Source organism: Apostichopus japonicus, chromosome 11 (assembly GCF_037975245.1).
Source record: "Apostichopus japonicus isolate 1M-3 chromosome 11, ASM3797524v1, whole genome shotgun sequence".
Lineage (NCBI taxonomy): Eukaryota > Metazoa > Echinodermata > Holothuroidea > Aspidochirotida > Stichopodidae > Apostichopus > Apostichopus japonicus.
This window is the reverse complement of record NC_092571.1, coordinates 16,235,187-16,262,171: the sequence shown is the minus strand read 5'-3', so window position 1 is coordinate 16,262,171 and position 26,985 is coordinate 16,235,187. Positions and strand designations below refer to the sequence as shown.

The following is a 26,985-nucleotide window of genomic DNA, read 5'->3' as shown; positions in this document are numbered from 1 at the left end:
ATAAAATAAAAAAAACACCCATAAAGTTGCAATAATTTACAAGCAATCTTTTGAGATTATTGTGCAAATGTGTTGTTCAACCACTCAAAATTTTCTACAAGCGTGTAATATTTTTCAAATTTTGCAAAGTTACATCTGCACATATTTTTCAAATCTTTGCAGAGGCATGGTAACAACACAACAGGAGCGAAGGAAATCACAACAGCATCAAGCTACAAATTAATTCATCTGATGGTTTTATGAATCCCTACCCTATTAACATTTTTTTTAATTGAAAACTCATCATTCCACTATTAATGAGTAGTTTGAAAAAACTAACTGACCTAATTCATTTTGTCATATGTTACACACTGATATTATCTCCAAGTGATTTACTCTGCCCTTGGATAATGCTGCACACAATAATGTATAAAGAGGCACGAAGGGAGCAACTAAGTTCTCATGGCTATGAAAATGCAAGACGCACATTAATATCCCAAACAGGATTCTCTGTGCTTCTAAACGCAATCAGCAATTTCTAAATGACATAAAATTTCATTTAATAATTTAACATGTGTTTTTTTCATTTGTCACCTAAGTGTGTTAAAATTTGATCGTTATCTTTTGGTCTTTGAAATGACAATTTCAATGAAATTGATAACATGAAAATGGGACCAGCCATTAAAACTCAATAAATCCAAGGCAGTCACTGATTCATTGAACTTCTTGGGGATGAGACCAGTCCTGTGATTGACTACATTTACACATGACTTTCCTTGCACACATTATTGAATGTAAAGAGCAGTGATGTCTTGCTTTTCTTTGTTTTTCATGTAGATGTTGTAGCAGTTTTAAGGGGGTGGGAAGCCAGGATGGCAATCTGAATTGATTTTTCACTGCCTAACATTGAACAATAATACCTAGGTTTCATTTTTACCGCCCACCCCATGTGGAAATAAGCCACACCACCCCCCCCCAGTTTCCACGACCCAAAGTCTGGTTATGCACACCATGGCTCTTCATCAAAACATGCATTAACAGGCAGAAATTCCTGCCCCCCTGCCCTTTTATGATGAATACAGGTCGGTTGTGGTTTGATGCTGAGTGACTCCCTTCTCTCATCTTGAGTGGCTAACATTCTCACCTGATCATTCTCCGGCAGGTCTGGTAGTCCCTTCCTCCTCTGGGGTGACCTCCCTGGCTCTAATCTGACAGGTGACCTCTTGGGTGATATTGCCTTTTCTGATCTGAGACCCACTTGGTCTTCTTCCTCTTCAGATGTGCTGTGTCTTGTCTTGACCGGAGATTGATCGGAGCTTTCAGAGCTATTCTCTGCGCTCCTACTTCTCCTCCTCGGTCTTCTTGGACGCCGCTCCTGTTGCAATTTCTCCAGTGTCTCTGCACTCAATCGGTAAACTTCTTCTTCGTTATTGTTGTTGTTTGGCTCCCCCGGAGGGTCACCACTTACTGGACTCTGAGACGACGTCTTCGCTAGATCGCTGTGAGGAGATCTTGAAGGCGAGCTCTCTGGTTGTAATGGCTTTATGAGAGATGTCAACTGATGCAGCGTTGACACAGGTTCCCTGGGAGGCAATGGGGGAACTTCTTCTTGATAGGCGGTCTCGAACATACTCTTCAACACCCGCACACTTTGTCGCTGAGTTGCCTTCGAACTCTTAGCTGGTTCACAAGAAGCGCCATCCTGTGGAGACAATTCACTGGAACTAGTCGTAGAATTTACCAAGGCCGTTTTCCTCAAGACCACTTCCTCCTTGTCCACAAAGTTCATTCTTCTCGGCTTTGGGGGTACCGCTGGTGGCTTCTCGCCGACTTTGTCCGAGAGTTTTCCTCCTATCAACACATTGTAGGCAAACAGACCATCATCTGCATCATACGATCGAAAACTCTGCGATTTTGGTAAATTGTCCTTGGGCGGTTGCTGTCCGGTCTCTTTCAGGCTTGAACAACGAGTGACCTGGGAGGTCTGATTCATTGCAAACTGGAAATTGTAGGTGCCTGGATCTGGAGATAAAGCCAGGGAGAGTTCCTCGTAGTCCGCTCGTCTCGACCTCTTCCCGGTGGAACTCTTCACAGGGGGCTGGTCGACGTCATCGCACATCTTTGTAGATGGACCCGTTACCGACTGAGGAGCAGAATCTCGCACGGGTGACGGGGGCGTCTCGCCGCCGACCACGACATCGTCTAAATATTCATTGGAGTCGTTTTTCGGGGTCGTCGAGGACAGACGTTTAAACTCTGTCCTCCACCTTCTCTCGTATCTGGTGTTATCGCTGGCTGGATGTGGTGACTCCACCACCGGCAGCGCAACCCCGGAGGCCTCCGAGTGTCTCCGAGTGAGCACTCTACCGGCGGAAGGGTCCTTGGGTTGCTGGGGGTCGTGACCCCTTCTAGACGGTACAAACCTCTTAGTCTGGCTCTGTGTGCAAATACGGTCTTTAATGATCATGTTATGCAAATTAAGCATGGTGTCAGGGTGTGATGAGGTGGAGGTGGCGGACAAGGGCAGGGATGCCATGCCACCAGAGGGGTGAGTGGTGTCGTTAGCATCATGGAAGTTAATAGATGAACCGACACCCACCTCCCTTGGCTTTCCACCCTGGTTTATGGAGATGGGATTCGATTTAATTGTCGAGTTGTTGTTTTTCGTGCGGTTAGCAGTAAGTAGGTTAAGACCCTCACCTTCCAAGCCATTGGTTTCTTCGTCTTCCATCCTAAGCTGCGAACCAACAGACTCCCACGCCGATAGGCATTCTTCTAAGAGTGATCCCATCTCGAACGACTGTATAAAGAAACAAAGAGTAGTTAACTCACCACCTTAGTACAGGTTTAATAGGAAGCCTTACAGCTTTTTTTTCTTTTTTAAGTGGAAGAACAAAATTCAAGAGGGCCTACAAGAGACATCACAGAGTCATGAGGCATATTTAGGGGTTTAATAATTGTTCTTTATGGCATAATAATCATAATAATAATAATAATAATGATAATTATTGTTAATATTCTTCAACATTCTTCGTATTCAACAAGAAAGAGGTGGATCCTGCAATATCAAATGCTAAAATGAGTCATTACTGATTTAGTGTTGACATAAACAGCAACGTTGTCTTTTATCATGAAAATTATAAAGCCTCTTGGTAGCACTAAGACACGATGACATCACGCATTGGGCCAAATGGCTAACTGGTGAAACTTTGAATGCTAGCATAACCCTCAAATCACAACAGCTTCCCCCCTCCCCTCCCGCCCTCTTTACCCTGTAAGAATATCGTTAAGGGGATTTCTTCCCAACACTTCACAACCATATTCATTAAAACACGACTCTCCTTGAATTATAACCTCAGGAACATAAAGTAGAAATTACACAAACCAACATTTTGTTTTCAGATAGTTGCTGGTGTAGTATAGCAAATAAACTTTGTAAGTTTATGTTACGCTTAGTAATAATACAAGCAAAGCACAGCATCTTTGTGACTTTAGTGCAAGCTGGCAGCAAGTTGGTGAGGTGTGAGTAGAGGGGTATAATACTGCGGGCATCAGAGGAAGCATAACTACTCGTACTGTTACAGGTGAAAAGAAAACACATATCAAAAAGGTAACATACATGTGTGCAGGATAAAAAGTGTGAAGGGGGAAATTATAATAGAAAATAAAAAATAGGTTTCCAATATTGTTAATTGCATGCTCAGAGAAAAATAAATTTAAAGACTAAAAACTTAACAGTCAAAATAAAATATATATTAAATACAATATTTGACCTGAAAAGGGAAACAAAATGTCCATTCATAAACCTCATTTAAACAATAACAACTTTCGAGATCGACTATTCAAATTTGATAAGACTTACCTGCCCCCACCACCCCCCCCCCACATGGTGAGTTCTTACACGCAAGGCTGAAGACTTGATCAAGTCTAAGTATGACATCATCATGCCGAGAATGCTTCATATTTTCTTTATTACAATGTTTATTTTCTGTCATGGAGATGGCTTTTGCAAATGCTGAAACTAACCAGTAAGCCAGTTGGCATTGCAATTCCTTGCCATATAATTCCATATATATATCTTCAGTACTAATGTAGAACAATTGAGTTCAATTTGTCCAAGAACTAAGTGAGAACCAGAAAAGAGCTTCCCTGCTCTTATTTGAAACAGCACTCACAACTAAAACAAACTGAAGCTCTTATTAAAATAAACTTAACCTAACTATGGCTTAGGTTTTAGTATCAGCACTCAGATCCTATTATGTATGGCAACTATGAAATCACAGATTTTCAAAATGAAATGCCCACTTCCCCCCTCCTTCTCCCAAACTCAGCAAGACTTTACTTAGCTTTTTTTTCTTTTAGTTCTTCACATCTCAGTCATGTATGCAAACAACTATTGTTGGTTTTGTGTACGCTTTGATGATATTAAATTTTATACTGCCCTGAACGTACAAGTTCTTAGTCAATCAGTGATCATGATCGTATTACAATTTAAACTGAGACAAATGACAGCCAGTTTATCATATCATTCAAGCCCTAGACATCTTTGGGTATAGTTTTATTTCCATATTTAATAAAAAATACCATTTCTTCCAGCTTTTGAAACCATTTATTTCTCCATTGCACTAGGCACCTTTTAGATAAACAAGCACTGAACCACAAGGGACAAACAGAGAAGGGCTGGGCATGGGGGGTGGAGGAGGGGGAAGGAGGGGGAGGAGGGGGAAGGAGGAGGGGAGGAGGATGGGGAAAAGGCAACAGGAATGGAAGAGAAGGGGTTAAAACGTGCAATATTACAGGGAGGGAAAAAACCATACGAGAGAGAAGACTTATATTATTACCTTCTGTAAGTCGAGGAGGGTCTTGTAAAAATAAATCAAGTAAAAATATAGAAGCAATTCAGTTTCACATCAAACAGGCAACAAAGCATATAAATAAGAAGTAGGAATAGTTAGTTTGACAGACAGTAAAAAATAAAACAAGATATGCCCAAAAAATTAATTACTCATTTGAAAAAGAGCAAATTAACGACCACAAAAGAGAGCGATAACTTCACGTCATAGAATACATAAAGAAGATACATAGCTACATGATTACTACAAAGACAAGCAAGCAAGCTCGGTCGAAAGATGTGACCAAATTTTTACGTAATTGCGGCACAATTTTACCCAGGATAGTTCTTTCCTTTTGCTAGTTTACATCAAACGTATGTTACACGATAATACTTTGCATTGTTGAAGAACTAAATAAATTGATAAATTGCCTCTCCTAACCCATGCCTCCCCCCTCCCCCCCCCCCCATCCCAACACCCATTAAATGTATTTTGAAGCTCAAGTCAGAGCTCAACGTTTGAAAGACAGATGGAAAATATTTTCAAATATTTCCACGTAACAAACCACCTGGTATAATTTGTAGAAAGTGAATTTGTGTAAATTTGCTCTATTTGCCTATTAACATTCAACTTTCAAAGAAAGTTTAAATTGTGTTTAACGTATTTTTAACGTCAAAATAGAAACTTTTCTTGTAAAAGAAGTGTTGTAATAATTTCAATTTGACATTCACTATTTTATTATCAAGAAAACAAGATTTTGCAAATTAAGTTCAAAAAGCATACAAGGAAAAGTTGAATGCTTAATAGCTAATTCTATAGAATCTTCTGTACATCCAACAAGATATACAGTTTGAAAAGATATCTTAAGGTCGGACAATTCTAAAGAGATGAAATTAAACCAACCACCTTTTAAAGCAGGGAAGAATCATAAATGGGACATATTACCAAAAAGGCAAAGGTTCCAAATATAACAGTTTAAAAGGTAAATACTATGCATTAGAAAGTTGACATACATGGTTTAGCCATAGAGAAATTCAGTAACTTGTACACCTTGATAATCTCCAACCCAACCCCCCCCCCCATTCCCCATCCATACTACACCTCAAATATTGTCAGTTGCAATTTCCAGAAGAAGAAATAAAAATACATAGTACAATATAAACTGTATCACACCTCTACTGGTCCAGTAACAGTTTTATTAATCCATACTTTGCTTGGTATGTTAGCTTAGCCAAACCTTCACACCTTGTTCACTATAAATAATGAATATAGGCCTATATAATTTTTTATTTTTTATCAAACTCCTCCACAATTCGTTCAGCAAATTGGTTTAGCCAAACCTGCACTATATTACGGCAAACCTAAAAAATCCCCCTCTCCCCTACCCACCCCTGTCTCTCCCCTACCTTCCCACCCCCTCTTTCTCCACTACCTACCTACTCCTCCCCTCCCCTGCCACATTCTATGTATGATAAGCAATTTGGTCGATTCATTATAAAGTGCTTTGGTCCAACCTTTACTATATATATATCATACTTAGATCAAACCCTCAACACTTTGTTCATTTCATAAAGTGCCTTAGATCAACCCTCATTGTTAATATTTACTATATAGAGCGCTTTGTTGCAACCTTTACTATATATGTCATACTTAAATCAAACTCATTGTTAATATTTACTATTCTAGAGCGCATTGGTCCAACTATTACAATATATGTCATACTTAAATCAAACACTCGACACTTTCGACACCTTGCAAGGCAAAAGTTTTTTTCTCGATTGCTTTTAGGGAATATTTTCATATGTTAAATGCGAGATAAACAGTAACTACATGAGCTCAAGCAGACAGGGAATTGCATCGACGATATGTTAAAAATGCTTTAAGTCGTTTCATACTAAATATTAAGGGAAGGTGGGATTGGGTGGGAAAAAGTTATCTATATTATCTGAAATGAAACCGTTAATTGCACTGCTCGCATGCAATATACAATACTAATTCGTGTCTGCTTATGGCTCGAGTGTTATAGGTCAAAGGGGGTTTATCAGAACAAGGGGTACTTACTGGAGTAAGCTGTCATGTAAAAAAAAAACAAAGGGTGGAAGAGAGGAGGTAAGAATAAGAGAATGTTAGTGAACCAGGATTGCAAAACTTAAAAAATCAAAGGGTGAAATGTATATGATGCACCGTGTATACCAAAATTACCAAGCCTCGTCAAAAAATATGCTTTATAGCCAGTAGTCATGTTCACGTCGACGTTCATTCGAATGTTATTGTTATTTTGATAATGTCATATGCGTTCATGTTCATTTGGATACAATTATTGTTTGTAACATTGTAGTACTCCTGACTACACATACTAAACACATGGCAGTGTTAATAGCGTAGAGTGAATTTTAACCGTTTAAGGCGTGCGAAATATTTTTTTTTTTACGTATTGGCGAGTGCAATTCTAGTCGTGTTCGTCAAGATTTCCACAGTTCCAAACAAAAACAGAAGATTTTCGTTGAGGCTTGATAGATAAAGATATTAAACTAAAGAATATGGTGGATTTTACGAGCAATAAATTTTACATATGAAAAGGTAATTGACCAGCATAAATATTAACTAAAAGAAAAACATGGAATTAAAAACTTTACTCTGCCCCCCAGTGATGTTTCCAGCAGTCTTATATGATATCATAATATTCATGGGAACATCATGGTGAAAAAGAGAAAAAGAAATCGCAAAACATCAGAAAGAATTGAAACCTTGAAATCGCAGTGAGTGGAAGGAAGATATTGCATGAGAATGTATTATTCTATTTCTATAAAAAAAAAATTATAAAAAAATCTTAAAGGAAACTGAACTATCATATAATATTGGTCTATGTGATAGACATAACTGCCACGAACAACTTCCCACCCAAACAGCGGAGAAAAATCTGATTTGGTTTGGGAGATGTTTGAGATTTACTGTTTTTTCACAGACAAGGCTGAAGACTTGATCAAGTCTAAATATGACATCATCGAGTCCCCAACACAGAAGAAACTAGCATCAAAATTGGTTGTAGCAAGAAAGTTAAACAAAATGGTATAACTAGAGACAATTTAATCATTGCAATTTATACCGAGGACATGTAATATTAAAGGTCAGTGTTGGATTTACACACATTCTGAGGTACATGAGCTTTTAATATCCTCCTTGCTATAATCCAAAAATGATGATGATTACTTTTCAACAAAAGTGTGTGCAGTTTGGCTTTTTGTTTTTTATCCATCGCAAAATTCGGCCGAAAATTAAATAAACAATCGGTCTCCTTGTGATTTCAATCCCCATCTGATGAGCAGAAAAACTACGTCAGTCACTGTTGAGAGAAACAGTGACAACGTTCGTGCAAAAACTATTTCACAAGCATTTTCAAAGTCGTAGCCATAAAACATAAAATAAAAATCAGATCAAATGTGGGAATCAGCTCGCTTTTTGCTTTGCGGTGCAATTATTATTGAGGTCCGGTTCCAAGAAAGAATTTCATACTTGACCGTCGCAGCTGACCACCAATCTCCTGCCGATTAAACGATTAGGGGACCGGAGTTTGACAGGCTGCTAGAAAGGTTCGAAGAAATGTCGAGAATGAGAATGGATGATCATCCATGGCCAGGCAGCTGGCTGTTGATTTATACCACTGGCTACCCTCCATATTATAACAGATCTTCTGGGTTAGTTTCACCATCCACAAGAAGCTGAACCCCCCCCTGCAGCCCCCCCACACCACCCCATCCTGACCATCACCCATGCTCCATAAGCATTGGTCTACAAAGGTTAATATTGAAAGGTCAATATTGAAAGGTGAAAATCTGCATTTCAGTTCTTACATAATGTGTGTGTCTCTTCACACACAAGGCTGAAGACTTGATCAAGTCTAAACTATGACATCATCGGGTTTCCCCACACGGGCAGTTACTGGAATGCAGTTTCTATATTTGGTCTGTTATAATCTTGGGGCCAAGATTTACACAACAGATCTATTTGACGCAACTCCTGAGTGTCTAAACTAATTATACATACTCCAAAAGGAAAAATTAATGACCGAATTGAAAGGTTTTCGTAGAAAGAGAATCATTGTAGGAAAGCTGCTGATGAAGGGACACCAACATAAAGATTGACCTATACACGACCCCCCAAAGATGGTTGCTATGGAAAGGTCAATGTCTCAGTGACAAGTATCATCATCTGCCCGATCCACGATTGGGTTAGATATTTAATGATGAGTTAACACCCATGCTGCTATACTCTACCATCAAACCAAAGCAAAAAGCGAGTGAATTTCAGGCAAGTAAAGCACCTTTTTTTTGCATCGTTCTCTTATAACAGGTATTACTGAATGATGATTACAGTACTGCAAATTTCCTAAGTACTATGTTTTTATTTCTTTGATTGTTACTTTGTTTCGGTTTCTCAAGAGAGGCATCTTTGCAGCTTTTGGAAATGAAAAGCGGGCAAATTTTTTTTGCTTAAAAACTCATTATAATATTGTAACAAGTATAATAAGTGGATGTAAAGACTGATGCTAATCATAACATCGTTACTTGTAATGATATTCGGGAAGTTGAATAAATGCAAATACTTGACAAACATACATTTAAGTTTAACCATACATACCTAAGTACATACATTGCTTTAACCCACAATAATCCTTCTCTTACAATATCAAAATATCTAAAAAGTTTTGTTGCTCGTCCACAAAACCATGGATAGAACTACCATTGGTTACTCCAGTATACTTGCATCTGTTACTGTTGGAGCTACATTGTTTTTTGTTTAATACCAGAACTAAAGATGTATCTCCTTGATAAATCGAGTTTTCATATATCGTTTGTTCGTTTAGAGTTTTTTTTTTCCCTCGTCTCACAAAAGAAGCCCCTTTTTGTTGTCACCTATATAAAATCCATTTTCAGTTTGCTGCATGAATGTCATTTGCAGATGTTTCCAAACTCTGAGAAAAAGGCTATACACATGTCCAAAACATGTATTGACATTTGGCCAAGGCGTGTAAGACTTTCAAGAGCGGATTAAAACCTTGGCCAATTGTGTACAAGCAGGGAGAGAAATTGTTTTTGGCTTTTATTTTACTGAGAGGCATTTTTTATCACCAAGGTTCATCAACAGGGTTAGAAGAAATGCTTTGTTGCATCTGTGAGAAAAAAACCTATAACTATAAAATACTGGAATAAATCTTTGCAGACTATTAATTTTAATTTATATAAATAAATTATTTATTAATTACATATTAGTCAGTCACTAATTAAAAATTATATGAACTTCTGAACCTAGCAAAAACGACACAATTTTCTTTTATTTTTAACTGGGTAAGGTTTTGAAATCTTTGTTTTGTGTGTGTGTATGTGGTTGTTATGGAACCTTCTCGGAATAGTTTGCAAAGTGAAATCCAATATCATAACGAGGGTCACTCAAATCTTTGTAATGCCTGGGAAATATGACCGAGCAAAATCGTTTGAGGATAATTTTGTAACAGTTACAAGCGCTTTCACTTCGGTGTAAATATAGATTTCATGTGAAGAGAGGCCCCTGGGATATCACTCTAAATGAAACAGCCATGCAATCAACTATGTGAATTTTCCTCTTTCTTTTCTTCTTTCCTTTCTCGTTAACGTCTGTACAGAATGAACCATGCCTATGAAAGCATATATGCAAAATGACCTCAATAACTTTGAATAGTTGAAGACCACCCATGCACAAGTTATGCGACCGTGATCCAGATTTCTCAGAAAGAGACTCACGAGTTGTGCAATTGTTGCAAAATGTGACGCAGAATCATAACAGAGCTTTAGTCCGAGTATTAAAACCGACTGAAAACGACGGTCCTAATATTAATAATATGGCAATGCAGTGACTGCAATGACTGTAATCATGGTGATTTTGTAAACTGTTAACTTGTTCATTTTTATGAAATAAATCATATTGAGTTAAAGGTTTTATATCAGTTCTGTTGTGTGTCAATTCTTTAAAAGGAGACATATATCCACACAATATCAATGGTCCATGAGATAGAAATTTACCTGTCATGTCCAACTACCCCCTCCCCCACCCCCCCCACCTACACCCCCTCCCCAAAAAACCACAGCTATGAAAAATCTTGTTCCATCTGGGAGATATCACAGATGTGACGTTCTTTCACAAGTTAGGCTGAAGACTTGATCAAGTCAATCACCTTTCTTTTTCTTTTTAATTTAATTTTAATTTAATTTAATTTGTTCTTTTTTTGTATTGTGAATAGAAATGTGTTTGCAAATGCTAACTCTAAAAATAATTTTATCATAATCTCAATATGACTTCACTTGTGCCACTTGTGCTTACATTTTTAGCCCAACTTTTAACAAATATTTATCTTGCAAAATGCTGAAACTTACAATTTGAAAGTCTTGACTCGGCCTAATGATGGCATTGTTTTCAGTATCAATGTTAACGTTTTACCGTAAAAGGAAAAAAAACAAAGGGCAAGAATAAGCAGGGATGAGCCTGGGGTAAAAGAAATCACAGAACTTTGCAAAAATTGCGGTATAGGCTCCAGTTTGCATATGCTACAGTGTGTTAGGATAATAGTTTTTGTCCCCCTGCAGGTTGGATATCCATAGGGTATGAAAAACATGCGAACGACGGATCAAATGATACAACGCTGTTGTTAGAAATTCACGGAAATTGCGAGGTGTAAGTCTCGGAGGAAGAAAAGAAATCATGGATATTCCGCGAATTAGCGGAAAAATGCTCATGCCTGAATAAGGGCTCATGTCATGATATTTCTAGTTGAGACATCAGTTTGGCTTGAACTTTTAACCTGGGTTGCCATTCAGGAAAAATCTCGTAGCATTCACCATCCATTAAACGTTTTAACAACACTTTCAATGATAGCATTCGGGTTTCTTAGCAAAGTTAATACCCGTACGTTAATCCCATTCTCACTTTCACATGGCTTGCCTTGGTTAGAAAATGAAAATATACTTTTGTTGTAACACAATTATTGATACGTTTTCTTCAGTTTTTTATTAAAAGTAAAGAAACAGGTGGACTTTTTGTAATTATTGGCACAAATCCAATTTAATAAGAATCAAGCAGCTGTGTCAATAACTTAAATGAAGACATTCTTGGGCTGGACTGGGATTAAAATTATAATTGGTTTTTGAAGATTATTCTTGTTTACTTACTGATTCCATATTTTTTTTTACTCTTTTGATATATTTTTTAGTTACCATTATCACTTAATTATAATTTGCTTGTTTGTAGTGTATTAACATTCACTAACATTTATTAACATAAGTGTTTGTATATTAACAGCTCGATAGATTTTTTTTACAATTATTGGTTTATATCACTTAATTATTAGGTTTTTTCTTGATAGTTTATTAATTAATGTTTACTAACATTTATTATTACATGAGTGTTTTAAATATTAACATTATAAATGTTTCATGTATATACCCCTATGTTCTTTAACTTTATATTCCTGTGGTGAAAAGAAGATTAAAAGAATGAATGAATAATTAACTGTTTCTTCATCTTTTTAGTATTATTTATTACTATTTATTTTATCGATGTGGTCTTAACACTCTAGAAATGAGATACATACTTTTCACATGAATTTGTTTTGAAAACCTTCAAGTTTTTCTCGAATTAAATCTCACAGCTTTCCTAGAAGTAGAGTATTAAGCCACATGCAATTCCACACCATTTGATATTTTAAAGGAGGACTTACGGAAAATTCTTCCGGAGAGGATGGGCTGTCTTTCCCATTTTGGTAGACGAGGCTATTGTGGTTGTTCTCCTTCCTGGCTCTGCCGTCGGGTACGTCCGTGGTGCCATGTAGGATGTCCGGACTTGCCTCCACCCGGTTCACGTACTGAGGGGCGGCTGCTTCTAAGGAAGGTGGTGGCTCAAAGGACTCCGGAGATGCCTTCCTGGGCTGGTGAGGGGACGGTACTACTACTGTATGCTCCGGGGCACCCAGTGGGGGTACTGATGGGGGCAGTTGTGTCGGTCTAAGGATCCTCCTGGTCTGAGGGCTTTTTTCCACGTGTAGGGAAGTCACCGGCATGGTACTACTGCAGAGGGGGGGGGGGGGGCAAAGGAAACATTCAATGCAAAACTTTGAGTTTATTTGTCATAAAATATACTGGCTCAGAAACAAATGCTAATTTTGAAAACTTTTCGCGCACTTAATTATGATAATGATTTTGATTCTGTTCTGTCCCTTGGTTTGAAGTTACCTTCATTTTTACCACTGACTACAATATATACTGCAGGTGTTGGAGAAGGTTTTGCCTTTTATTATAACCTACGTTGGTATTTGAGAAAAAATGAGTATGAGAGTTTGATGCATATTCTTCTTCATCAGATAGGAGCATTGAACGATAACACAGGGACGTATGGCTTGAGACAGAAAGGACATGCCACTTAATTCTCCAAACACCTACTATGCAAGAGACAGTCTGATACAAAGCTCTGAGAGGGGTAGGAGAAAGGGGTGGAGGAGGGGGGTAGGAGATGAGGTACAGCCCCAGGGAGATAAGGTATAAAGAATGTATTCTCATTGTCATAATATTACTAAAGGAACAATGACGACGTGGAAAGGAGGGACCCGGTGACATAAGTTGTCCGCAGGGTTCCGACCTGGTCGTCCACGATCCTGATGATGACTTACTAATCTGTCCCACCGAATGTCGGATCGCCCTCGACTTGGCCGTCTGGACCCACGTGGAAGATGTGTTGATAGTCCCTTGGAGCACCAATGTCAATTTTATTTATCCTGGGGAAGAAAAACATAAATAAATATGACACAAGAAAAAATATTAAAATCAAACATTTGCATTTGCCTAATTAAACATTTAACACAATTTCCTGTTTGACTTTTACGAGGAGCGTAAATGTTACGCTTCATATAAGATGGTGGTGATGATGATGATGATGATGATGATGATGATGATGATGATGATGATGATGATTATGATGATTATGATGATGATGATGATGATGATGATGATGATGATGATGATGATGATGATGATGATGATGATGATGATGATGATGATGATGATGATGATGATGATGATGATGATGATGATGATGATGATGATGGTGATGATGGTGATGGTGATGATGGTGATGATGGTGATGATGATGATGATGATGATGATGATGATGATGATGATGATGATGATGATGATGATGATGATGATGATGATGATGATGATGATGATGATGATGATGATGATGATGATGATGATGATGATGATGATGATGATGATGATGATGATGATGATGATGATGATGATGATGATGACCTGTCCAGGTCCCATTGCGTGATAAGTACAAAAGAGAGCATTCTTCAAATATTCATTAAGGCATGAATCAACCATGTCGCACAATAACACGACAATAAACATAATAATACAATTCCAAAAGTCATGGGCACATAATAATTGTTCATTACCTGTGTCAAAGGCTTAACAAACATGCAAATCTTGCATGTTGAAGTATGGAAAGCAGCCATTTGTATATTCATAAAGGCATACATTAATCAATAATATTGAGCAATAGGACGGCAACAAGCATTGCGAATTCCAATAACGCCAGGAAAGACTATTGGCAGGAGCTGCTAGGAAGTGCAGGAATTATTTATTGATTTGCCAAAAACATTGGAAGAATGTGCATCATAATGTAAAACATGCAAAGAAAATAAACAACTCAAAGTTAGCGATAGGACATAAAGCATATATATATATATATATATATATATATATATATATATATATGTATATATATCTATATACATATATATATATGTATATATGTATATATATATATATGAAAACCTCCATTTCATTAACATATATATATATATATATCAGGCCTCGACAAATACGGTCGCTTACTCGCCAATGGCGACTAGAATTTGCGACTGGCGAGCAAAAAATGCATTACGCTCAACATTTTGGCGAGTGGCTCATTCGCTCACTGCCTTTATACGATAGGCTTACTATTAACTTGTGAGCCAATCAACAAAGGCCTATTGCCTAATGTTACACATCACAGTAGATTAATCAAGTGCACTGTTACAAGGAACAGCTCTGTTCACCAGCTCGCAACTAATTTGATACTAATCGACTAAATGATGCACGATAGGTGTAACCAAACTGGAAAACTACAAATTTAAATAAATGCGTAACGACAACTCAAACAGGGGTAACGCATGAATATCATGTTTTAAACAATTTTGATGAAGCACAATTTATATAGATCGTTTTTGCTGTAAACAACTAACAGTAACACTTAACCGCGATATCCTAAGTAAGGCCATACTACCTAGGCTTATATCACACAAACAATTTTTGTGATCGCAAATGAGCATTTGACGACACTGAAGTTTTTCATAAACCGTTGTTTCTATTAAAACTTGTTCACAATCTTCGTGACTGAAACAAATTTATCTCAAACACTTATTTTCAAATTGTGAACGATCAGGAACTGGATAAAATCATTCTACTCTACACCATGGGGTTTATCACTTTTGTATTGTCAAATTATCGCTTGTTTGTTTCTCTAACGCTTGGGATGTTTTGGTTCAGTCCTGATATTTTTTCTTTCCTTTAAGCGGCTACATGAGGTTTCTGTTTTACCTCCCAGCTGTGTTCAACTGCTACAAACTGGGCTGATTCAGTCTCCTTCATTTTCAAGAATATTTTCTGAAAACTAATTTTCCCCTGGGCAATGAATCAAAGCACACGCCCATGTCATGCTAGTATTTATACCCCATTCAAAATAACCGTAAAGCTGTGTCACTCAACTATACACACCCAGAATTTATATCGTCTTTCTGTTTCAGCAAAAGACCCTTCTCTTTTTTCTTTATTTTGTCTATTTCAAGTTGCCCAGGGTCCAATCTCTTTCAAAAAGAACCCGAAAATGAAAGGTGCCTGCTGTCAATTGGCTTCAAAATTTTGAATATAAATAGCTCAGAGAGTGTTAATAATGGAGATGGATGCATAGTATGCATGCAAGACAAAATATTGCTTCACAAAAATGGCATCAAAAATGCAAGAAAACCTAACAAAACACAATAAAAGTGCGCATTAAAACCCGGCCGGGAGGTTGCCCGAATCCGAAAGCAAGAACATTTATGTAACGTTTCCTTTGGTTGAGAGTAGAGTTTGCCGCTGTAATTTTCCATACGTTGTACAATTTTCTTTATGGTTTTGATTATGAAAAAAAAAGTGCTGGGTAAAACATTGTCCAAATGTGTTGTGCAGTTGTAGTATTACAATGTGTTTGTTAATGGAAACTAACACAGCAGTGAATACACAGTGCTGACCTGGCTGTACCATACATTATAGTAAAAACAGAAGATTGAATTTTGATGGGTACAGATGAATTCTAGTCCAGATGTTATCCATGTCTTATGCAATTTTTGACAGAGTTTGACATCCAAATGACCCATGACCTCCAGGACATCCAACGACCTGTTACCTCCACCAAGTTTAATGTAACATATACACACAAGCCGTACGAAACCAATATATTCCTGGGAGTGTATAAACTATGATTCTAAACCTTTCCAGTCAAGTGGATAAATTTGTTACATATCTTGACGTTAATGAAAACCTACTACCAACGTGAAAATACATGCATGGCATTGGGAGAGGTACAGACGACTACTGGAATGTTAAATAATGTTCAATAGTCGAGAGTCCCCATCCGACGCAAAATATAGAAGAAGACCGTGTGAGGTACGAGGGATTACAAACTTTATAGGCATGCAAAAAAGGGAAAGCAAAAATAAATATGATACGAAACGGTGCCGTCGATGAAAGAATCGAGACAAAGTGTCCACGATTTAACGGCTCAATTTAGTACTCCAAAGAGAAAAAAATTAATAAGTTATTTTCAAAAAGGCTGAGCAATAAAAGAATAAGGAAACATGTATAGCATCCAGATCCTATAGGGAGATTGGGGCAGGGAGCTGTTGTCGATTTCAGTAACCAGGATGCCGTCGGGGGGGGGGGTAGTTCTGGTACAGTACATATGGTATCAATGAGAAGTACTGTAACTCGTAATACTCATCCAGTTTCCCTCAGTTTTTGCAAAGATTTACCGAACACGACAAAAACACGAATCGTTTCAAGAAAGCACTGTCAAGTTGGAGTAACACAAATAGCCACAAAAATTAAGGGACATTAACATACGTCGTACCATCACTTCTTTCACTTTCGATATAGGTGTTAATCGACTCTCTTATGGTTATTAATTATTAATGTGTACATATTAGTTTGGTTTCCACGGCGACTTAATCTTACCCGCCCAAGCTGCTGCTGTTGTGGTGAGATGTTCCAGAGTGTGCAAGACAGGAAGCATGGGGTTAGAGGTCAAAGAAAGAATAAAAGATGACAAAATGAAAAAAAGAAATGAAATTTGAGCCATATTGAACAAAAAGTGATAAAGCGAAATTATATACCCATTTTGGTGTAAAACTTTTTCTTCGTTGTTAGTTAAAAAATAGAGCTAGACTTGCTATGCAATAAGCTAGTATTAAAGAAAATTCCCACTACCTTCTTAAAAAAATTCAAGCAGACCCCCCTAAAAAACAAGCAGAGGCCCAATGTACAGACGACCATAGAGTCGAGTAAGCTGATGAATTTTTCTTAACCTATTACTACATTATGAAATGGTCACATTCACACTTGAGAAAAAGCAGAGGAGGTCAGAGGCATAGAAATAAGCAGTTCGGGCGGTTCATTGAATGTGTGAACCCAATCTCTGGGGGGAGGAGTGGGGGGGTGGAGAATTTCCATTCCAAAGTTTATAGGTGAAGTACCTCAGCTCTCACTCTTGAACCAGGCCTCTATTCTACTGCAAGAGACAGGAATGGAATCATTTTTTATTTCACTAGAAAGGATTAAACAGTTTTCAAACTGAACTTGTGAAACCCCTCCCGTACAACGGTGAAGTATCGACCACTTGCATTCTCAAGTCTGAATTAGCAAACCTTGTTAGATGAACACATAGTGACACAGGTTTCCCGAGGGGGGTTCCAAATGGGGTGGGTGGGAGGTTTTATGAAGCATTGGTAGACAGGTTTTAGTATTCTATCGTCTTTGTTTTACACTGTACGTAAATGTAGCAAAAGAATATCAACTTTATTTTTCCAAGGAATGACCACCCAACTTTTTACCAATACATCAATGACTGGTGAATAAATGGCAGGAAATGTTCCCACAATTCATTTTTATCACAATTTTTTGTTGTAAACCATCTCTCAGCAAGCAAGAAGTATTAATCAACTGGATGACACCTCAATTGCTGCCGAGTTTGATAATTTGAAGTCAACAACAATGTTCCTACGAATAAACGGTCAAATTATTCCCAAAATCCAACAGTCAACTTTTTGCGTAAATGATAGAGAGAAACTTGTGATCAACAACTCACTCTCAAATATTTCTTAGGAAAATCTTGCTCTGTTTGGAAGATATCATGGCTTCAAAGGCAGCCATATTGTCGTTAAGCATGATGACACTGAGTCATTATTCATTATGTGGAGAGACCTTCCCTTCTTTTTCTTTCTTTTCATATTTTCAAGCAGATAAACAGTATCGACACTGAACGAATGCTAGAATTACGTCATATTAAGAACTTGCAATATTTAACTGTAATATAATAATAATCTGGTTTCGAAAACCCATCTCTATGACTAAAGCAAACAATGTAATTTTCAAGCATATGTATGTGTCTGGAGGAAGTTATACTTAGGCAATACTCAAGTTTAGTCTCGTGTGTCAAAGAACATTAAAAATGGTTTTTTTTATCTTCCAAATGAAATCAAGATTTTTCAGTTCTTCAGAGGAAAGAATTTCATCACAAATAACCCTACTAGGCTGTTTAATGCTAATGGTTGGGTTTGCTTCTCTTTAAAGCTTTTTTGCATTTCTGATATTGTATGCTGATAAACTTTTTGAGCATATTTGATACACAAAAATATCATATATCCAAAAGATGGAAATAGTATCATAAAAGAATATAGATAGTATTAGATTTTATTTTAAATCAAGTGGCACAAACACTTTTATATGGAAAATGGAGGATAATTTTATACCCCTTTCTTCAAATCTAATTTAAAGACAGTTTGGCAAACAGTAATAAAAAAGTGCAATGTCAAGAGATCCCTCGCCCCCCTCCCCTCCCCCCCAAAAAAGAAGATTTGTTTCCTTGGTGAGAAACATTCAGTGAAATCAAAGAAATTCAAGTGCGTTTTTGACGTGATTTTTAGTTTAACAGTAGAGTTGCTACAATCTGACATTGAGCCGCCCTTCGATAAAGTTGAAAACTGAAATTTATGAGTGCGTGACCAGCAAATACACATACAAGTATTTCAGTAACTCTCGATAATGTTCCTTACAGTGCTTTCACTTCCAAGTAATCTGAGAGGCAATTGTGCCTTCATGAATGAGGAATAATGTCCCGCACACCAAAACTCGAGGTTACTTTCTAGAGCTTCGGAACATTTACCGTACAGGATGTAGTGTTTACAAATTAATTATTACTTTAGGAAACGGAAATCCTAGTCCGCCAAATTTTTAGCTGAATACGCACATTTCGTTCTTTTTTTCCCCTTTTTTCTCTTTTTCTACTTTGAATGAGGTAACTTCCTAACATGTTGTATCCTGTCCTGATAACGTATCCTGTCCTGATGTGACCTTTCCCAAAAATACCCCAAAAAACGGAAACAAAGGATATTTGATTTTTTTCAGAAACTAACTTAAATGCCTCAAAATTTGATGAAAAAAAAAAAGATCGGGCCTTGATGGTGCATCGGATCCGTACACCATTTGGTCTGAATCGCTGAAGGCACAGCTGTTTCTCACCGCCCATAGCCGCTCGTTGTTAACACCGAACTGCACCCTGTCTGATGGGTGTGACCGGTTTGTGTACTACATTAGCCGAGAGTTACCGAATCAGCTCAGCTAGAGCTGGTGATATTTGTAAAAGCTAGTGGCAAATTGCTGTTTTATGTTTGCCCGATACTGAAATTACAAAACGAGTTTTTCCACACAACACACAATATGAAATGCTATGCAATTTTTTGCTAAGAAGATGGAAAAGCTTGGCTAGCCATGACACTACAGAATATATTTTGCTGTCATATTCTTAAATTTTGATAATTAAAAATGAGGAAGATTGGTCTACACTGCTGTGTGCATATTCTAAGCAGATGAATATGATCGTGATACATATTTTGAAGTGGACCAGTTGTGGTGGGGGGGGGAGCTATTAACTACCACAGGTAGGCCTAATCCACAAAACTTTACTGGTATGTTTGTTCATGCCTCGAAGGAGACATTATATTCTTAAAGCGCTGTTACGTTGGTCATGATTGACGACGATGATATTTTCTTGACAATGAAGAGGAAACACCTCACAGATTGAGATATACACAATAATGTTGGAACAATCGTGAACCGCCTCATACCGCGACCCCCAATGGTTGCAAAATATAAACCAGAACGTAGTGGTTTTTTAACCAGCCGTCGGATTTAGAGAGAGAGAGAGTGGATTGACCGAAATATTCATTTCTTGGTTAAAACCAACTGCTGGCCACATTCTGCCACAGGCGTCTTTAGCTCTTTTTCTTTTGTGTTTTGTCAATTTTCCAGGAAAAGTGCATCTAAAAATAGAAGCTTTAAAATTTTGCTCTCATAAAAAAAATTTTAGCATGAAAGAAAGCGAAACACAGGAAATGCATGTATTGCTAGGGTTTTGTGTTTTTTCTTTTTATTATTATCGTATCGTATCGCTATCTTGCGTGACCAGAGTGCACACCTAGTTTCTCACTGGAATAGTCCTGAATAATTGGTGACCTTGCGCCTATAGTGAGGAAGTGTACACACAACTGCTTGCATGCTTGGTATTGTGCAATGTTTGGAAAAATAAAAAAATAAAGCTAAGCAATTCTTTGAATTTCAAAGGTCAGAGAGGCTTCTGTCTCGTAATACTACTATTTACGATGACTAATACGATGAGATCGAACTAGACGAGAAAGTGAAGGATTCAAAAGGGACTTTTTTCCTATTAAACTTTCTAATGTTTTTTTTTTTCCTGCTTTGCGGTGGTACTTTTGAAATTCCAATTCAACGACCGACTCCCATTTCCACATGTAACCAAATCTACAGCTGGACTTATTCCTTTCGTTAGCCTCCACCATTCTCTCCCACCTTCACCCACCCCTCCATTTAATCATTCGCTATGCATCGCTTTATTGAATCATCTCCCTCATTAAAGCGTCTTCAACTGAAACATCTATAATTTTAATTATCTCACCTCTTTTTGACTTCTTTCGACTTGCCGCTCTTCGCCCTCTTCGCCTTGCTTCCTTTCTTCTCCCTTGTCGGACTCGTCGGTCCCGGTCCGCCCCCTGCGGCTGAGGTCTTTGTACATTCGAATTTACCTACCTTGCCTAGCGGACTGACCCCTGTCCACATTCCTGATTTGTCGCTGGGAATAAAGTATATGAATCCAATGATGAAAAAAATTGTTTTTCTTAAATAGGCTGAATCTACCAAAAAGGTGTTTAATTGGTTTAATTTTCTTTCTCCCGAAGAAACGTTTACAGCCACAATGCTAATCCCTGTTAAATGTTATGTTACAGTCAGGTGGTTTCGGTCATAATCCATTACATCTGTAAAACAACCGGTTTTCACGAAACAGGTTTCCACAACAAAATTTCTGATAAATATTGATATATTAAGGTTTCCAATTAGATTTCTATTAATTGCCTTTGAACAAATTAGTTTTTTTTACCTACAAAGACATCAATCAATTGCCGACAGTTGAGTAACTGTTAGCAACTCTACCTTATAATCATTTTCTTTGGTAATGTTTACGCAGAAGGCAAAAAAAATGCCAGCTAATGAGTCCATTTCCAAATTGACAAAAAAAAAACGTCTCTATTTTATAACTACACCTTTGTTTCGTTATCACCTATACATATCTCGTGTTTGCTTTCAAAATTTTTTGTTAGACATATTCACACCAAATCATTTCTCATGAGCACTCTTTAAAGTTTAGTCCAACACAGGTTGGGAATAGTGATATTTCTGATCTATGTCCCTTCGAAGTTATAAATTATAACTATTTTCTTCCTTTGTGATTGCTTTGGTTGCAAACAGGGGGTTCCATATTATACACCTCCCCCCTTGAAAACCATAGTTCTTTTTTCTTTTTGAATTTATAATAATCGATTCAATCACAAGCCTAATATATTATTACTCATATAATGACAAGAAACATTATTGAAGCCACTTGTCACATATCTTGACAAATTTTTCTAAGCACAAGTTACCAAGCATGGCTTTAATCTCTACTCCACAAATACCTTATCATCAATATACCTTTTCTCTATAACTGTTATGATGTCATCTGTCCTGAATGTGAGTTCATCTGGACTAGATGCGACATGACTGGAGACCGCCCGTACTTGAAGTGGCTTTGTCTGAAGGAGAAGATAAAAAGAGGGGGTGGGGGGGGAAATGATGATTAATAATCTATTTTAAAAACTGTAAACTCATGTAGCGGAAATGGCACATAGCAACTCATAAAGTACTGACGTACTGAACTCTTTCTCAAGAAATTTGTGTGGAAAGATTCTACCTCTGCAAAATGAAAGTTGGGTGCAACAAAAAGGTCAATGAACTGCAATCAAATTCAGTCCATACTTGTCAGAATTTATGCAGCAATAGGATGACAAAAGCGATAAGGTTACCGCTCTACTGTCGAGAGGGTTAAGAGAATGTGGGGGGGGGGGGTGGGGGCATTAGATACAGTGAAACCTAACATGTCTGATAGATGGTTGGGTTTTTAAGACCCGCCCACCTGTAGTGCGGTGTATATATCTTAGATCCTTACGCAATCAAACGTTTTCCCATCTGGAGCTGATTGTCAGTTAAAAAATAGTAATCCAAAAGGAGTCAGATTTGTCAGCTGACTTGAAGATAGCAGACACTGCCAGCATCCCATTCAGATTACACCCAACTGCACATATATCTGGCTGCTCAGTTTTAAAATCAAAACTAGAGAATGAAACGTTTCCCGAAAGGAATCAGGGCGGTATTGAAGAACTGAGCATGCAGACTCAGGATGTGTGGCCTGAATAATTCTTCGCTTTGGCTTCGGCTTAGAGTACTACCATTCTGTATGCTGCCGTGTTGGAGGAATCAAACCGTAACAGTAATTAATGACTTTGAGGGCGTCATAGTCATTGTCGACTTGCAATCCGTGGTCCCCTCACAATTTTGCGAGGTCGGTGAGAGCGACTCCACAGTTTTCCCTTTCGGGAAACCGGATAGATAATTGCCATCTAGTGCTGATCATAAACTATTGAAAACTATTATAGATGGGCCCAGGAAGTAATAAAGATAGAAACATGTCCATACTTGTATTATTGCATCATCAATATTTACCATGGGCAAATCTGAATGGAGTTCAGCAAAGGTAGGCCTATCCTCCGGTTGGTGCGACCAGCACTTGAGCATCATGTCATAAACTGATTTCGGGCATGCCTCTGGTCTCTCTAGCCTTTGGAAGTTTGGTTTGTCAATGGCTTTTAAAATCTGGAACAAAATGAAGATAAGAATTCAATTAATAAGAAGCAATCACATCAGAACAGAGCAAGGTCAAACCAGAGCAGAAAAGAGAATTACAGGGAGTAGGGAGCAGACGAGAGCAATGTAGAGAGTAGAAAAGCAGAACATAGATGCACAGAGCAGCGCAGAGTAATGGAGAGCAGAACAAAGCAATACAAAGCTGTGCAAGACAGAACAGTGAAAATGCAGAGCAGCTGACAGCAATGTAGAGAGCAAAACATAGTAACACAGAGCAGCGCAGAGTAATGGAGAGCAGAACAAAGCAATACAAAGCTGTGCAAGACAGAACAGTGAAAATGCAGAGCAGTTGACAGCAATGTAGAGAGTAGAGCGGCACATAGAAACACAGAGCAGAGCAGCGCAGAGTAATGGAGAGCAGAACAAAGCAATGCAAAGCTGTACAAGAGCGAACAGAGAAATGCAAAGCAGTTGAGAGCAATGTAGAGAGTAGAGGGGAACATAGAACAACACAGAGCAGCACAGAGCAATGGAGAGCAGAACAAAGCAATACAAAGCTGTACAAGACAGAACAGAGAAATGCAGAGCAGCTGACAACAATGTAGAGAGTAGAGCGGAACATAGAAACACAGAGCAGAGCAGCGCTGAGTAATGTAGAGCAGAACAAAGCAATACAAAGGTGTGCAAGACAGAACAGTGATATGCAGAGCAGTTGGGAGCAATGTAGAGAGTAGAGAGCAAAACATAGAAACACAGAGCAGCGCAGAGCAATGGAGAGCAGAACAAAGCAATACAAAGCTGTACAAGACAGAACAGAGAAATGCAGAGCAGCTGACAACAATGTAGAGAGTAGAGCGGAACATAGAAACACAGAGCAGAGCAGCGCAGAGCAATGGAGAGCAGAACAAAGCAATACAAAGCTGTACAAGACAGAACAGAGAAATGCAGAGCAGCTGACAACAATGTAGAGAGTAGAGCGGAACATAGAAACACAGAGCAGAGCAGCGCAGAGCAATGGAGAGCAGAACAAAGCAATATAAAGCTGTGCAAGACAGAACAGAGAAATGCAGAGCAGTAGAGAGCAGAGCGAGATAGAGTAGATGAAGCTCATCCAAATGAAACAAAACAATGACATATCAGTTTTATTCCTCCATTTATAGTGAGACTCACTTGGAAGATTCTTGTGTATATTCGAGTCATTGATTGACTGTGAACACAATCTATATTTTTATTGACCTTTCTGTTAGAACTGTGCTGTTTTCCTTCTTTAAATTTCTCTCTATCTGATTGAGCATGAAACCAGCCGGTAATTAATATTTCCGTTTGATTCTGAATATTCCATGCACCAGAGTATTGCCAAGAGTCCATTTAAACGGTAGAATTTTTTATCTTTCTTTTTCATACGATACGATCTGAAAGAGTACGGAACCATGAAACTGCGATGCGAATTTCCATCACGTCAACTTGTTTCACCGATCAACATTAACTAGTACAAATGTTTCTATATTTATCACAGCTTTCCTGGTTGATTTTGTTGTTGACATGCGATTTAATACTTGTCTGAAGTGTGGACATGGAATCTAATCTATTGAATTACTCCCTGGAATTAAAACCTGGGAGGAGGGTGCACTCTGAACAATAGCAGTCTCATTTGAGTAATAATTGGTACGTTTAATAAATTTATCGACCAAAATGCGGGGGGGGAAGAAAGAAAAAAAAAAAAAATTGGCCTTTCAACTTAAGCCGACGATAAAGAAAACACGACGGTTGTCTTCCAAACCAAACTGGCCTATAAATCTAACAAGACAAGCCTGGCACTACACAAGTAAGAAATAAAAGATTACATGATTAAGAGGGTCTTACCTTTAACACACACACAAGAACCGAACAGCCAGAAAAATACAAAAATTGTCAAATATTTACAGATAAAATGGCCGATACAAGTCCGAATTAAACGAGGAAGATACGCATCCATCCATCCATCAATGAACTAACCCTTGAGATTATTAAAGTAATGTTCACCAGGTACATATATATACACACACAAACACACACACCCAACTCTACCTGCATTTGCCTTTTCCAATTTCGATATGGATCAACTTTCCCTTTCTATCAACCCAATTTAAGCGTCAACTTACTTTACTTTCCCTTCTGACAATAACTATTCTTTTTTTGTCGGCACTTCAACCTTAAAAGATTCTTCATACCTCTGGGGATGGATTCTACTTTGTAAACTATTCTTTAAAGTAAAGAGCCCCCGCTAGAACAGAGGGAGAGCCAGTTCAACGGATCGAAATAGCGAGTAGCGTCGGGGAGTTTCCCCTTCTTGAAAGCAATTAGCGATGTTTATATAACAGAAAACAGAGAAACAGAAACGAAGCACAACGTCGACAAAAAAAAAAGAGCGATACGTCAAGATATATGACGTAAGAAGAAATAAAACGCATGCATTGTGGTTTCGATGATGTAACATGAGCAGTTTTCTTCTTGAATCGGACGTAATGTATCGTAAGGGTGTACAACATACTTGATCTAAGTAATACAGTGAAAAGCAGTGTGATATTACAAACAATAAATTCACAATGACACAGGCTGTCCTGAAATGACCCAAGGCACCTTGTACTGAATGTGATAGATACATCAGCAAACTAAATATGACATCTGTCCTTGTTGAAATATTGTGTAAAGCATGGTTTTCACAATTCGACCCATGGTGAACTCAAACAACTATTGACCTCCCCACACAACTTTCGCTTCTGGTACTCAATGTGGTACGATTACATACCAAATATGCGATCTGTCCAAGCTTCCCTTGCGATATTATGTTTAGGAAGGTGCGTTAGTGTAAAGGGACAGGTAAGAGGGGGGTGAAGGAAATGTTTGGCGTTTATTGACTTCAAATGACCTTTGACCTCCACTAAAAACAATAGGCTTCTTGTACTCAATGTGGTACTTCTCAACACCAAAAATGAGGTCTGCCCATGCTTCCCTTCTTGAGATATCGTGTTTACAAGCTGGGGGTCACAAACGCACACACACACACACCCATACACACATACGCTATCATGAATGCAAAGGTTACGATTATCATCAAAACCAAAAAGAAAGGAAAATCTGTTACACAAAACTATTAATAGAAATTACAAATGTAATTCCCTTTCCATTCAGAAGTTTCGGCATTTATGCTGCCGTATTTCGAGGAGTCTGTCTTTGAAGACTTTCTGACTCAAAGGCTGTCAAAATATGGCTCTCAATATGTTGATAATTTTCTCTCAAAATGTTGAATAGGATTGAGAAATGAAACTGGTAGGTACCATCACATAATTTGGAATAATTTTTCCCTGGGAAAGTTTTAGGACAATTATTGAAGGCAGTTTTAACTGTATCACTGTAAATGGATGTATAGGATAGTTTATAGCTTTCTGGGTACTTTGTATGGACGTGAATGCCTATTGTTAAATATAGATGTGGTTATATAATAAATTTAGGCAACTACTGTTAATTTGTACTGTAAATTTTATCTACCCCCTGTGGGC

At 37.9% G+C, this 26,985-nt stretch overlaps 1 protein-coding gene across 8 annotated transcripts in view; it reads right to left on the bottom strand.

The window, feature by feature from the left end:
* LOC139976288 (uncharacterized) overlaps positions 1–26,985 on the bottom strand; it is a 101,600-nt gene that overhangs the window by 11,774 nt on the left and 62,841 nt on the right. For 4 of the 8 annotated variants that reach the window (XM_071984940.1, XM_071984946.1, XM_071984945.1 and 1 more), the window contains 8 exons: positions 23,306–23,455; positions 22,238–22,338; positions 21,168–21,341; positions 17,153–17,167; positions 13,504–13,608; positions 12,559–12,904; positions 8,325–8,393; positions 1,124–2,779 (listed from right to left, as the gene is read on the bottom strand). In XM_071984940.1, the coding sequence (XP_071841041.1) occupies positions 1,124–2,779; positions 8,325–8,393; positions 12,559–12,904; positions 13,504–13,608; positions 17,153–17,167; positions 21,168–21,341; positions 22,238–22,338; positions 23,306–23,455 (2,616 nt within the window). Of the gene's footprint in view, positions 1–1,123; positions 2,780–8,324; positions 8,394–12,558; positions 12,905–13,503; positions 13,609–17,152; positions 17,168–21,167; positions 21,342–22,237; positions 22,339–23,305; positions 23,456–25,309; positions 25,467–26,985 lie in introns of those variants that run through there. The other 4 variants (XM_071984948.1, XM_071984941.1, XM_071984943.1 and 1 more) reach the window with 4 other exon arrangements.